The following is a 15,749-nucleotide window of genomic DNA, read 5'->3' on the forward strand; positions in this document are numbered from 1 at the left end:
ATGATCCTCAAGGACAAAAAGTGACTCATGTGCTCTGGACATCAATTTTGTTTGCCTCTAGTTCTGGCAGTAAACAATTATGAATCCAACTTGGTATATACAAGTGTCCTCTAAATTCTGAGGAAATGCAAAAGATTTTTTTTTGGTTTCCTTTGTCAATTTGCTTCCTAAAAGATAAACATACTCTGTGCACCTTTTGATTCCCTTTCTAGGTAAGCTAGGTGCTGTCCCCCCCCCCTTGGAAAAAGTAGAGTAGCATAGTAGCAATGCTATTTGGCAGTTTTCATGGTCTAGTGAAATTTTTTGGCAGTTTTTGAAGTTTGTCAACAGATTTGGCAGCTTTTGGAATTCAGTCTACTGACGGCTTTGGAATTTTTTCTATACCTGGATGCTGTCGTTGCAAATACATCTCAAATAAAACTGACTCGTGTGCTTTGGATATTAATTTTGTTTGCCTGTAGTTCTGGCAGTAAACAATTATAAATCCAATTTGATATACACAATTTCTGAGAAAATACAAAAGATTTATTTTGGTTTTCTTTGTCAATTTGCTTTCTAAAAGATGAACATACTCCGTGCACCTTTTAATTCCCTTTCTAGTTAAGCTAGGTGCTGCCCCCCCCCATGGAAAAAGTAGAGTAGCATAGTAGCAATGCTATTTGGCAGTTTTCATGGTCTAGTGAAATTTGTTGGCAGATTTTGAAATTTGCCAACAGATTTGGCAGCTTTTGGAATTCAGTCTTACTGACAACTGAAATTTTTTCCATACATGGCTGCTGCTGTTGCAAATACATCTCAAATAAAATTAACTCATGTGCTTTGGGCAGCAATTTTGTTTGGTTGTAATTCTGGCAATAAACAATTTATCCAAGTGATGCTTTGGGCAGCAATTTTGTTTGGCTGTAATTCTGGCAATAAACAATTTATCCAAGTGATGACAAGTGATGTTTTGGGCAGCCATTCTTTTTGGCTGTAATTCTGTCAATAAACAACTGATGACTAAGTGATGACAATTGATACTTTGGGCAGCAATTTTGTTTGGCTGTAATTCTGACAATAAACAATTGATAAGATTTAATCATGATTAAATACACATACAAAAAATCACTATGCTATTCACCCAAGAGCTCCTTGGCCTGCAAAAAGGGAGAAGATATCCGAGTCAATTAGTCAAAGAAAAAAGTTACTTACTTAGTTAAAGATTGAAGAGAAGAAAGAAAAAATTGTAGAATACAAAAATTAAATAGATTAATGAATTAAATAGATTCAGTAGACTACAATGAATCCTGCACAAAAAAGAATGTAAAAAAGGAATAACTTCTAAGAGAACCTAAATAAACTTTTAAGAGAATCAATTTGCTATTTAATTGGTTAAAATAGAATTAAAATAGCTCAATCATCTTCTTATAGACAAGAAGAATCAACAAAAGTTTTACAGATTATTATTTTTCTAGCTCATGATTGTAAATCATGCAAACACCTTTTGTGACGTGAGAGCTGTTGAAGTGTTTGATTATAAGCTTGGGAAGGCGGTTCAAGGTGTATTTTATGGATTACTAAAGTATTGCCTTCTTTTTTCAGAAAACCGAAACATGATTCATTTACTCTCGAATCATCGGAATCTCTGTTCAAAGCTAGACTTAAATGCTGTTAAACTTCACAAAACGCCGAAACTTCAACAAAACTAATACAATCTTCACAAAACGCTTCAAAAATTCGTTTTTATGCATTTTTGTTACTTCTTTACAATCCGGAAAAAATTGCTTGTCTTAAAAACAAGAAGAATTAACAACTTTCTTACGGATTATTATTTTTGTTGCTCATGATTATAAATCATGTGATTAAATCACCGGAATCTCTGTTCAAAGCTTGACTTAAATGCTCGTAAACTTCACAAAACACTAAACCTTCGACAAAAGTAAATAAAAACTTCACAACAAACTTCAAAAATTCGTTTATATGCATTTTTGTTACTTCTTTACGATTTGGACAAAGATGTCTTGTCTTAAAGACAAGAAGAATCAAAAACAATTTTATGGATTATTATTTTTGTAGCTCATGATTGTAAATACGGTATTAAGTATTGAGAAGCACAACTTTTGTAAATAGTATTTTATATTATTTCTATAATTGTTTTTACATTATAATTATTGTGAATTCCCAGTATAGCGGCTTTTTGCTTCTTTTTCTTGTAATGGCTAAGCCTTCTGGAGTCCACTTCGGTCTCCTTTTGGCTTCATGACGATTTTCCATCTTCAGGTGAGGGATCTTGCTATTATCTGTCTAATCTACTGGCAAATTTTATTATATTGCAGGAAATTGAAGATATTTTTGTATACTTGTCTTTCAGTGTTAGCTGGTTGGATTGAGAGCAGCAACCCGCTATCTCTGAAATTTATTTAGACGCGCAAACGTAACAGCCTGAAATGGCTTCTTAGTTCGTAGTGGAACTCAGTAAAGATATTTAAGCTCTTACCTCCATCCCCGTTTTGCTCTGTGGTCTGTATCCATTCTTAGGATCCCAAGATTGCTATTCAAGAACAAAGCAGTGATAAGTCAATGAGACATTGACAAGCATGGCATCTCCAAAACAGTAACAAGTAAACCCTTGTAGACAAATATTTTGACTATACTGTATTGCTCTCCCAGCAATATTTCCAATGGTTCGTCCTAACTCAAGGATCAGAGGTAATCAGCTGAAACCTGTTAAGCAGTCTACCATAACCAGTGTTTCCACTTAATTATTTTCCACGAGAATTGTTATTGATTACTTAAAACCTGATTTTGTCTACTTCAAGTTTCATGTGGGTTGGATTCCTTTTCCTTGCAACTTCTATAAATAATGTGTCAAGATTTAATAAAGATAAATGATAATAATTTTTATGAGTGGGAGGCTCACAAGGTATAATGAAGCCAATAACAGGAGACATTTGAAAGACCGCAGTGGATTACTTATGCAAGATAAAAAAGGTTAAGGACGCAGCACTAGACTCTATAGTCCAAATCAGCCGTGCTGATTTCCATTTCACTGTCCTTCAGACAGGAAGTGCCATCGGGCCTGGGGGCCAGCCATCTTGTGCTTTCGAACACCCATCCTGTTTACCTTCTCTATTTAAAGCTGGGTCAACTATAGCTGATCTTGCAGAGTCACGCCACTGACCCCCTTCCAAACCGAATAACCAGCAACTCCGAAACTCGAACCCCAATCCTTATGGACTCAGGATTTCAAGTCTAGTGTGCCAACCTCTCGGCGAGGATGACTATGTATGTAAAGGGATATGTAAGCTCGCACACGATGTACCAAAATTTCTTCGAGTGAGAAGAGGGATTCTTAAAAATTTATAAGTCACTCTGAGCAAAAAGAGATGATGAAAAATCTGGGATAAAAATTTGACGATATATATCGTCTGATAATTTTATGAGTCCGATATATCGTCCGATATATATCGTCTGATAAATTTTATCAGACGATAAAAATTTGGATAAAAAATTGCTAACTATTATAGTCGCAGTCAGATCTTTCCATAGAAGCATTTTCCATGGGGAAGGAAATTTTCCATGGAGGGAGAGCTGGATTTCCCAGGATTATTTTAAAATAAATGATCAGAAATTAAATAAAAAAAAAGGTTTCTTCAACTCAAAGTAAGGAGCAATGTTAAAGCTTGAATTAAAATCAAGTAGTTGTGGGCATAAAGGCATGGCTAATTGTAGAAAAGCCAAGACAGATAGTCCGATTGAGTGAGAGGCAAATCTGGCATAAGTCCTTATTAGGATTGTATAAAAATGATGTCATTTCATTTGTTAGTGGATAATTCCATCTATCATCCGTCCATGCGCCATAGATGTTTACAATCTGGGATTTGGATATTAGTAAGCTCCAAAAAGAAAACGAAATATTTGACCATAGCTGGTTCATTCTTTTGATTTTATAAAGGATTTTATGGAAATTAAAAAAATTGAGACGCATTTAAAGCGTAAGAGCAATGTTATTTTGTTTTCTTTGCTAAATATTGGATTTTTTTGGGGGGAGGGGAATTCGTGAGTCTTATTTTATTTTTAGATTTATATTAAACAAAATTCAATTTCTGGACAATAAACAATCAGTAGGCAGAAGTGATGTTTAATGTCTGATATTGCAATCAACGTATGCCTGATGTTTTTTATTTTTAGAACTGCATATTTTTTTTATCTTTTGTTTTTAAATTTTAGAGAAAGCAACAAGTCACCTGTTGTTGGAGCCTGACTGGAATGCTATACTGCAGATATGTGATATGATTCGCGCTGGTGACACCCAGTAAGTTTGTATTTTACTGTTGTTTCTTTATGTTGGAATTTCCTCAGATTTGGATATACCCACATAGAAAAAAAAAGAAAACGTAAGATGAACTCTCCTAAACTGCTTGCTGTGTTAGTGCCATAGACATTAATATGTACAAATTTATTTATATTCATTTTTGTTACGTTTTTACGAGTCTGATAAACACTTTTTTTTTGGGGGGGGGGGTCAAACTTCTACCCCCCCCCCCTGGATACGGCCTTGTTGACAGCTTTAGTTTGTCACTAGATAACATTAAGTGGCATTGATTAATCTTTTTGTAAGCCAATTTGGATTTCTTTTTCAATTTGTTTTCCTTGCTAATCTGTTTTCCAAGTGCATCACTAATCTTATTCCAAATGATTTGGGTGTGCAGATCTCCCAGGTTGCCAGTTCATTTTATAGAGGAAAATGAATGCTGGAAGTGAAATTTGATAGAAAAAGAAATGGGCACAAAATTTGCTTCTGCATGGCAAACAGGGGTTGAATTCTTGGCTTGCTTTCAAAGGCAAGCTAAGGTGAACTATAGAAAGGGCCCAAAAGGCTGCCTTTTGTTCGGATTTTGAAGTCGGTAAGGCACCTGTAGCTGATTAGGTTTTACGTGACAATTTTAAAATGTCAACAGGATTAAAGGCTGTATATCACCCAGGTGCACAGCTTAGATACCAATATACAGTTATGAAAACTCGATTTATTTTTGGGATACAGTCAGCGGTAGCGATGCTAGCGCCTGGAGACAGGAAACTGCTATTGGCATCTAATTGGTAACAGGAAATTGGTATTAATATCTAAGCTGTGTATGCAACAAAACAAAATTGCATTCCCGCCTACAGAGTTGTAGTACGATCTACGCGTCGGAGCGTGGGATTGGAGGAGGTGCCAAGTTCAGAGCTCTGTACCAAAAGCTTCTCATGGGCAAGATAAGAGTTTTCATAACTGTATTGGTATCTAAGCTGTGCCCAGGTGGGATCGTCCCGACTCTTGTTCGTGAAAAAAAATATACAATTATAGTTTAAAATATATTTTAGTCCAATAGGGTAGTAGAAATTCTAGGGTAGTACCAAGAAAGTTCTATTCACGGGGAGGGGACGGATCAAAATTAATTTAGTTCTTATGCTGCTTAATGAATTGTCTGAAAGGGGGTTGGAGTGTTCAGTGTAATCCTAGAGTGGAAGTGAAATCCCCTCGTCTATGTGTAGTTAAGCCCGTTGAATAACAAATTCTGTTGGTAAAGAAGAATTTTTGATGCTTCCACCTGAGTTTGTTAGGTTTTTGGAAAAATTGTTGGCATAGAAGTAACTGTTTCGTAATTGGTTTACTGTTCCAATGTTGATTTTTCTTTGCAAATTGTAATTGTTTGGAACGAACGTTGCATGTCTTGGGTTTCAAAATAACAATTTTATTTGTACATTTGATTCAGTATGAATGACTATTATCATGTCGTCATGGCCTAAAGGTCTTATGTGGAATTTTCACACATCTGAGGTAATTGTCAAAAACTGTTTGTTAAGCTGGCTTCAAAGGAATAAACAGCAGGATAATGTAGATCAGAGGGATTGATGTGCTATTGAACATACATTGCTAATCTTCCCTCTGAATGCATCTCAGCAAATGATTTTTAACTTTTTTGACATTTTGACAAATGATTATTTCAAGAAATTGAAAATGTCAGGTATGACCTTCAAGAATAGCAGTGACAAATTATCTTTTATTCACAGGAAAATTTGTACCTTCCTTTTTCATAATTTCAAACGTAATTGATTTATATATATATATATATATATATATAATTATATTTTTCAGTTTTTTTTGTCAGTTTGTGTAATTTTTTCTAGATCTTCAAATTTTTCCGTTAAAATACGCTGTTAAAAACCTCGTGTCAGAGCTTGATGATTTTTTTTCTCAAAAAGGAAAAAAAAAACCTTGAAGAAGGCTAGACATGCTGTACTTTCCTTTTTTATTATAATTTCAAGCGTAATCGATTTATACCTATAATTGTATTTTTTTCAGTTCGTGTAATTTTTCTTAAATCTTCAAATTTTTCCGTTAAAAGACGGTGTTAAACACCTTTAGCTGAGTCACAGCTTGGTGTTTTTTTCTCAAAAAGGAAAAAAAAACTTTGAAGAGAAGGCTAGACATTAAATTTTACATGTATTTTGCTGCTAAATCAGGAAATAGTAAACCAGTCTAAATGATAATGCTTGAAGGATTATCGAATAAACATTTCTGATAAATTTTCAAAATGACACCTCTGGAAATTTTTTCTTGGAGTTCAAATGATATTTTTATATTTTTATATTTTTATATGAGCATTTTTTAAAATTCAATATGTAATTCATAATCAAATTTTGTCTCCTACCACACTAGCGATACGTTAAAATTGTTCAAACTGTTAAGGCTTTATCAATACATTAAGCTATATTTGCACTCGGAGCAACTACAGATGTACTCGGTGGGGGAGATTCCCCACCCCTCAGAGATTGATCAGCGGATGCATGGGTAAGGAGAGAAAACGGTGCACTCGTAAATGTGTTCGACTGTCTTCCCTGTAATTTCTAGAATTTGAAAGTAAATAATGTCTGGTTCCTGAAATGACAGTAAAACTGGAAATCATTGCATAAAAAGCTTTCAAATATAACATGCATCAATATTTCTCTGTATCGCCGCCCTTTCAGTTTTTTCTGTTATTGGTTATTCTCCTTTCTCTTTTTTTCCGTTTGTAGTTTTTTTTTCAAATACAGCATGCATCAATATTTCTCTGTATCGCCGCCCTATCAGTTTTTTCTGTTATTGGTTATTCTCCTTTCTCTTTTTCCGTTTATAGTTTTTTTTCAAATACAGTATGCATCAATATTTCTCTGTATCGTCGCCCTATCAGTTTTTTCTGTTATTGGTTATTCTCCTTTCTCTTTTTTTCTGTTTATAGTCTTTTTTTAAATACAGCATGCATCAATATTTCTTTTTGTCGCCGCCCTATCAGTTTTTTCTGTTATTGGTTATTCTCCTTTCTTTTTTTCCGTTTATAGTTTTTTTTTCAAATACAGCATGCATCAATATTTCTCTGTATCGCCGCCCTATCAGTTTTTTCTGTTATTGGTTATTCTCCTTTCTCTTTTTTTCTGTTTATAGTTTTTTTTAAATACAGCATGCATCAATATTTCTCTTTATCGCCGCCCTATCAGTTTTTTCTGTTATTGGTTATTCTCCTTTCTCTTTTTTCCGTTAATAGTATTTTTTTCAAATACAGCATGTATCAATATTTCTCTGTATCGCCGCCCTATCAGTTTTTTCTGTTATTAGTTATTCTCCTTTCTCTTTTTTTCCGTTTATAGTTTTTTTTTTCAAATACAGCATGCATCAGTATTTCTCTGTATCGCCGCCCTATCAGTTTTTTTCTGTTATTGGTTATTCTCTTTTCTCCTTTTTCTGTTTATAGTTTTTTTTCAAATACAACATGCATCAATATTTCTCTGCATCACCGCCCTAACAGTTTTTTCTGTTATTGGTTTTTGTCTTTTCTCCGTTTATAGTTACGTTTTTTTTTGTGTGTGGATGTTTTACTTTACTTAGTATGCTATTGTATAACGTGGGTACAAAACAGAATAATGAAAATAATTTCCTCTGTGGACCTTTAGTGTAAAAAATACTATATTATGCGTTCTCTTATTGCAGGCCGAAATATGCCATAGCATGCATAAAGAAAAAGATGTTCAATCAGAATCCCCACGTTGCTCTTTTAGCACTTCAGGTAATTTTCATTCGGTGCCTTGCAACACACTGTATGCGTTACACAAGCAAAGTATCATTAATTACTTACTTATAATGATTACAATATAATTATAAAATTAATTGTTGTAAATAACCAATAGTTATTATCAACAATTAATTTTTTCTATAATTAATTTTATAATAATCTTTTTATTTTATGATATTTTATAGCATAGTATATATTTTTTTAACTAACTATAGCTATTAGTTTTAATTTTAGAGTAATTTGTTTTATCATACTATTTTTTTAATTAATATGTTACATTTTATTAATGTTGATAGTTATTTATTAATTATTTAGAGTTTCCGGAACTCCAAATAATAAAAGAATTGTTCATTTCTTTGTTCTATAAGTGCAGAAATAACTAAAATGTTGACATTATTTGCTTATTATAGATATAAAAATGGTTAAATCTGTATTTATGAGCCATTTTAGGATGAAGTATTAACAAATCATTGGCTACCATTAATGGTTGGCATTTGCAACCACCTTTAGAAACATTCCTAAAGACTGCCAGCAGCGACACTTGGTGACACTAGGGCTATCAGGCCAAAGGGTGGTGAAAAGATGTCAGGCCAAATTAGGGTGATGAAAATTATGCTGAAATGCCTGACTTAGAGAAAAAAACAACCGCTAATCAAAACAGAAAGCTGTTAAAGCTGTAAACACAGCGTTTTTAGCCCCAAAATAGTCTTTTTTCTATTTCATTTCATCTCGTTTTTCCATTTGGTTTTTGTGATTTTCTAGTCCATTAGGTCTACTGTTCATCCTAACGATGCAAGGAGTAGTACTGACTTCTGTGTACCTAGAGGCATTTCTTCTTGTTCGTGCTTTTCTGTTATTTATAGAGGAACATGGAAATGGAATAGCTTAACTAGTGATATAAAGATTATTGGAGACCCCCATATGTTCAGATAAACCATTAGGGAACTGCTTTTTGTAAAATATGTGTTTTGATTACTTTATTTATTTATTGAGGTGGTTGATATGGTGTTCCCAGAGGAAAAGTAAAATAGTGATGTGTCTTTTATATTTATTATTGAGTGTGATGGTATTAGTGGTTTTGGGGGCCAAGTGTTCTTTTTGTTTTATAGATTTTGTCGTCTCTACCTCCTTCGCGGACAAACTTAGATTTTTAGGGGAGCTAGCACTAATTTTTGTTGATATGTTTTGTCAATAAGTCCTTCTCCCTCTCTTTATGAACGTACTACTGCTAGCTTGGCTATGGTTTGTAAGAGAATAGGCAACTGATCTTACGTTATCTGAAACTGGTTGATGTAAATTTTTTATTTATTATAAATATATATTTTGTGTAGTTATTATATCACAAAACATAAATTAATATTTTATTCAGAGTATGGCTATAGAGAAAGATTATTGTACAGAGAGATGAAATCTGATATAATTGAAAAAAATCCGGCAGGAACTGCACTGGGACCTTCGAAGTAGAATCCCAGCACGCTATCACCCAGGTTTTCAAGGTCCTAATTTTAAGATAGTTTATGTTGTGCTTAAATGATCCGGGTTGCAGTGTCTTCTGTAAGGGCCATTTTTCCACCGTGTTAATACAGTACTGATCACTTCAGTAAAAAAAAGGTAAAGGATACGGCATTAGACTTTACAGTCCGTACCGGCGGTGCTGATCTCCGTTTCTTGGCCCTTCAGCCAGGAAGTGCAATGGGCGGTTGGGGGCCAGCCATCCTGTGCTTTCGCACACCCTTCCTGTTTACCTTCCCCAGATTTCTCCAGGTACCCATTTAGAGCTGGGTCGACTCTGGCTAAGCTTACAGAGTCACACCACTGACCCCCGTCCCAAACTGAAGAATTGGGTACACTGGGATTCGAACCCGCGTCCTCTCAGACAAGGGATCCCGAATCCAGCGTACCAACCCACTCGGCCAGGACGATCACTTCAGTGCAATAAGGTATATTTCAAAGTAGTACTCAGAGTGTAAATTTATTGCTATATTTTTTTCGTATTTTATCCTCTTGATCCTGGAGAGTCTATTGCTAGCCCTTAGCAGGGTCATAACATTAGTCCTTGATGTCAAGAACCCTTCTTCTTAGGGATAAACTGGGTCAAAAATATGTAATTTTTATCCAAGTCAGCATTTCTGGTATGATAGATAAGTCCAATTTGATTTGCCTTAAAACTGTGTTGTCTTTTGCTAAAACGGAAATATTATCTTCGCCAAATGTATGCTGATATTCTTGAATCAGGCACAAATGTAGGGTTGCCTTTTGGGTTGTATCCGCCTGACATCTTGACTATTTCAACTATCTTGTAATTTCTTATGTATTACGTGTTAATTTTACCTGTTTTTAGGGTTTACATTTGTTTACTCACATAATACTCCTATTTGGGACCAAAGTAAATTCCCCCTACCAAATCTTCATACCTTCACCAATTGTTCTTGTATGTCCTACATATTTCAATAATCGACTGCTTTTTAACCTTTTGTGCTTCCCAAAATAAACTTGTGTGCCAGTACCTTGGGACACTAGGTGGTTATTTATTCCTTAAACCCATCTATATGCTCTAGTCAGATTTAATCAATGTTTTTTTATGGGGGGGGGGGTGGGCGGGTTGTAAATACATCGAAACGTAGTATACGCTTTACTCTTATTTCACTGTTCCGTTCTGCCTTCTGCCTGTTCACTTATTCCGTTTAGCATTTTTCTCAGTATAAATTTAGTTTTTACGAGCTTATCCGAAACCAATTTTTGATGAAATTTTCGTGTTTAACGGCTGAATATGATCACTAACTGGGTGTTAGATAAAATCTCCTCGTAAATAGGGTTTTGATAATCTGTTCTATTTACTCCAGGTCCTTGAACCAGGTGCTCAGAATGACACAGTAAAGGGGAAGAAAATGGATGGGGCCCTCTAGCAAAGTAATTTTGTCCTAGGAAAAAGAATCCAGAAACGTAAAAACGAGCCTCCCTGAGAAAATAAAACAGAAGCAAGAAGATTTCCTTCTCAGAAATGTTTTGTCTTGACGTTAGCTAAATCGTTCTATGAATAGCAACAACAACTTGTCTGAGCAGAAAACTTTCTGATGCCAGCAAAGGACAACGTTCTGTGTGTTTTTTGGCAGTATTTACCTCAAGACATGCCACTCCTCTGGGGAGAAGGCCTTGAACAGAGTAGATTTGAACGCCTTACAGCCGATGAAATCCCAAAGCGACGTGAAAAGGTTTTCTTGTCAGGAATCTTTTGTATGGGCATTTCCTAAATACGATTATGAATGCTAGCAACAAGTTGTCCCAGCACAGGAAAAGTTTTTGTGAGTTTTTTGTCAGTATTAACCTCGGGGGTTGCTAATATTCTAGGGAGAAGGCCTTGCAACAGGTAGATTTGAATGCCTTGCGGTAGGTGAACTCCTAAAAACGAGTGAGAAGGTTTTCTTTTCAGCAATATTTTATTTTGGCGTTGCTTAAATTTACCTAAATCCTGTTATGGATACCAGCAACAACTAGTACTAGCACAAAGCTGCCTGAACCTGACATGATACACAGCCAAGTATGTATCTTGGCAAGGTTTGCCTCATGGGCTGCTACTCCTCGAGGCGGAAGGTCTTGCGACAGGTATATTTGAACCAAAATCCCCAGAGTTGCCTGGCACAACCATATTCAATGTTCTGCCCCACGATCATAAAAATAATATGAATGGAACTTAAGGGACAAGAATAAACATAGTATAAAGTAGTTCTATCTATTCTAGGTTCTTGAGAGCTGTGTCAAAAATTGTGGTGTTGGCGTTCATGAAGAAATAGCCACTAAAACATTCATGGAGGATATGAGAGACCTGGCTAAAAACAGTAAAGATGATCCAGTCAAGAATAAAGTTTTGGAACTAATCCAAGCATGGGCTTATGCCTTTCGTAATAGTTCCAGATACAGGTAAATTCAAAGATTTTTTTTATAGTTAAGAAAGGTATTATGCATTTTCTTTTTGCGATGAGGACAAAACAAGAATTGGCACCTGACTTTCATTTCAAATGTCGTATATGCACAGAACACAGTTGTAAGCAAGACGATCCTTAGAGCCTCCTTAGATTGAACTCCTTATATATATATATATATATATATATATATATATATATATATATATATATATATATATATATATATATATATATATATATATATATATATATATATATATATATATATATATATATATATATATATATATATAAAAATAAGTTGTCTGTCTGTCTGTGGATCTGTGGATCAGGTGACGTCATGTTTCGGCTGACGTCATGAAATTAGTTGCCGTCATTTTTGCTTTGAAGGTGACGTCATTCAAGTTATATAAGACATATGTTCGCGTAGAAATCTATTAATGTTTAAGTTTACAATGACTGATGAAGATGCTCAAAGAGTCTATGCCAAAAAACTTGCTGCTGATAGAGAAAGTCAGAAAAGAAAGCGTGCCGAGGAACTACCAGAGCAACGTGAAAGCAGACTTGCTGCTAAAAGAGAAAGTGAAAAAAGAAGGCGTGCCGAGGAATCAAAAGACCAGCAGGGAAACAGGCTTGAGGCTGATAGAGAAAGCTGATAGAGAAAGAAAGAACAGAAAGCATGCCGAGGAACTACCAGAGCAACGCAGAAGCAGACTTGCTGCTAAAAGAGAAAGTGAAAAAAGAAGGCGTGCCGAGGAATCAAAAGACCAGCAGGGAAACAGGCTTGAGGCTGATAGAGAAAGAAAGAACAGAAAGCATGCCGAGGAACTACCAGAGCAACGCAGAAGCAGACTTGCTGCTAAAAGAGAATGTGAAAAAAGAAGGCGTGCCGAGGAATTACAAGAACAGCAAGAAATCAGGCTTGCTGCTGATAGAGAAAGTAAGAAAAGAAAGCGTGCCGAGGAATCACAAGAACAGCAAGAAATCAGGCTTGCTGCTGATAGAGAAAGTAAGAAAAGAAAGCGTGCCGAGGAATTACAAGAACAGCAAGAAATCAGGCTTGCTGCTGATAGAGAAAGTAAGAAAAGAAAGCGTGCCGAGGAATCAGAGCAATCTGAAAGTTATCGCCTGGCATTCAGGTACAACCCAGTCGATGATTATAGCTTGAGTAGATGTGTTCAAATCGGGACAATGACTAAAATTTGTCCCTATTGCAAGGCCTTGAAATTCAATGGTGAAACAATGGGAATGTGTTGCGCCTCAGGAAAAGTTAAACTTCCTCTATTGGCTGCACCACCAGAGCCATTGAAGACTTTCCTTACTGGAACTACGTCAGAATCTAAGCGTTTTTTGTCAAAAATCAGACAATACAACTCATGTTTCCAAATGACGTCGTTTGAGCCCAAATCGAAAATCCAGATCAATTTATGTCTACTTTCAAAGTAAAAGGGCAAATTTATCATAAAGCAGGGTCCCTTCTACCATTCTCAGGCGAGAATCATGAATTTTTACAATTGTACTTCATCAGTGATAGAAATTCTGAATTGAATGCACGTTGCGAAATTTCTCCCAACGTTGAAAGGACAATCGTTTCCCAATTGCAACATCTTTTCCACGAAAATAATAATTTAGTGCGTCTGTTCAAAACAGCCATCGATTTGATGCCTACTGATACTCATAAAATTGTTATTTCCGCTGACAAAACGCCTCCTGGCCAACATGTGCGTAGATACAATGCTCCGACTATCGACGAAGTGGCAATCGTTATGGTCGGTGATCAGTTTTTACCTCGAGATATTATTCTACATAAGCGAAACGCTCAGTTGTTAAGAATTGCTGAAACTCATCGATGCTACGATGCCCTACAATATCCTATCATTTTTTGGGATGGAGCCGACGGCTATCACTTTAATATTAAATTGATGAATCCAGCCACTAACAAAGAAATGAATAAGAAATGCAGTGCAATGCATTATTATTCCTATAGACTAATGATTCGGCAGGATGAAGAAAATTATATTTTAAAATGCCGTGAATTGTTTCACCAATTTGTCGTGGATATGTATGCTAAAATTGAATCAGAACGTTTGCTATATATCCGCCTGAATCAGACCAAGCTCCGCTCTGAACAATACATTCATTTGCGAGATGCAGTTATAAATGACGACTTGCCGTAAAAAAAAAACAATGGAAAACCTAATAGATGCCACAATCTTGACAGGGCCTTATGAGGGTGAGGCTGTTCTTATTCCTCGCATTCCCATGATTCCAACGGATCTGCTTTTTCAATTTAAAAGATTGCAATTCCCAATTCGATTAGCATTTGCAACCACCATCAACAAAGCTCAAGGGCAATCACTAGAAAAATGCGGTATAGATCTTAATACAGATTGCTTTACCAATGTACAATTGTATGTTGCATCTTTGAGGGTCGGTAAACCTGACAATCTATTTATACGCACAGACAATGGGACAGCGAAGACTGTTGTATATTCACAAGTTTTGCGTAGTTAATTTGTATTGTATCTATCTATCTATATAAAAACGAGTTGTGTGTATGCATGTTTGTTTGTTTGTAAAAAGAGCGTTTGCATATGACGTCATTATTAGTACATACGGCTTTGTATATGGACAGACAATGGGAAAGCCAAGAATGTTGTATATTCGCAATTTTTACGTAGTTTGAAACACATATATAAATCTATCTATATTCACAGGTGGGACACAGGGACACAACTACAATGGCGCGTAACTAATATGGCGCGTAACGACTTACGCGCGCGGGGGGGCTTGGGGGGGCGCGAAGCGCCCCACCAACTAGGTGTTGGGGTGGCGCGAAGCGTCACCCCAACAGCTAGTATATATATATATATCTATCTATATATATAAAAATAAGTTGTCTGTGTGTGGATCTGTGGATGGATCAGGTGACGTCATGTTTCGGCTGACGTCATGAAATTAGTTGCCATCATTTTTGCTTTGAAGGTGACGTCATTCAAGTTATATAAGACATATGTTCGCCGTCATGTTTCGGCTGACGTCATGAAATTAGTTGCCATCATTTTTGCTTTGAAGGCGTGACGTCATTCAAGTTATATAAGACGTATGTTCGCGTAGAATTCTATTAATGCTTAAGTTTATAATGACTGATGAAGATGCTCAAAGAGTCTATGCCAAAAAACTTGCTGCTGATAGAGAAAGTCAGAAAAGAAAGCGTGCCGAGGAACTACCAGAGCAACGCGAAAGCAGACTTGCTGCTAAAAGAGAAAGTGAAAAAAGAAGGCGTGCCGAGGAATCAAAAGACCAGCAGGGAAACAGGCTTGCTGCTGATAGAGAAAGTAAGAAAAGAAAGCGTGCCGAGGAATCAGAGCAATCTGAAAGTTATCGCCTGGCATTCAGGTACAACCCAGTCGATGATTATAGCTTGAGTAGATGTGTTCAAATCGGGACAATGTCTAAAATTTGTCCCTATTGCAAGGCCTTGAAATTCAATGGTGAAACAATGGGAATGTGTTGCGCCTCAGGAAAAGTTAAACTTCCTCTATTGGCTGCACCACCAGAGCCATTGAAGACTTTCCTTACTGGAACTACGTCAGAATCTAAGCGTTTTTTGTCAAAAATCAGACAATACAACTCATGTTTCCAAATGACGTCGTTTGGAGCCCAAATCGAAAATCCAGATCAATTTATGTCTACTTTCAAAGTAAAAGGGCAAATTTATCATAAAGCAGGGTCCCTTCTACCATTCTCAGGCGAG

At 35.9% G+C, this 15,749-nt stretch overlaps 1 protein-coding gene across 2 annotated transcripts in view; it reads left to right on the plus strand.

Annotated features, from left to right (window-relative positions):
• LOC136025849 (hepatocyte growth factor-regulated tyrosine kinase substrate-like) overlaps positions 1 to 15,749 on the plus strand; it is an 89,859-nt gene that overhangs the window by 12,897 nt on the left and 61,213 nt on the right. For both annotated transcript variants that reach the window (XM_065701872.1, XM_065701873.1), the window contains exons 2-4: positions 4,210 to 4,294; positions 7,988 to 8,063; positions 11,809 to 11,987. In XM_065701872.1, coding sequence (XP_065557944.1) covers positions 4,210 to 4,294; positions 7,988 to 8,063; positions 11,809 to 11,987 — 340 coding nt within the window. The remainder of the gene's footprint in view (positions 1 to 4,209; positions 4,295 to 7,987; positions 8,064 to 11,808; positions 11,988 to 15,749) is intronic.

Source organism: Artemia franciscana, chromosome 4 (assembly GCF_032884065.1).
Source record: "Artemia franciscana chromosome 4, ASM3288406v1, whole genome shotgun sequence".
Taxonomy (NCBI): domain Eukaryota; kingdom Metazoa; phylum Arthropoda; class Branchiopoda; order Anostraca; family Artemiidae; genus Artemia; species Artemia franciscana.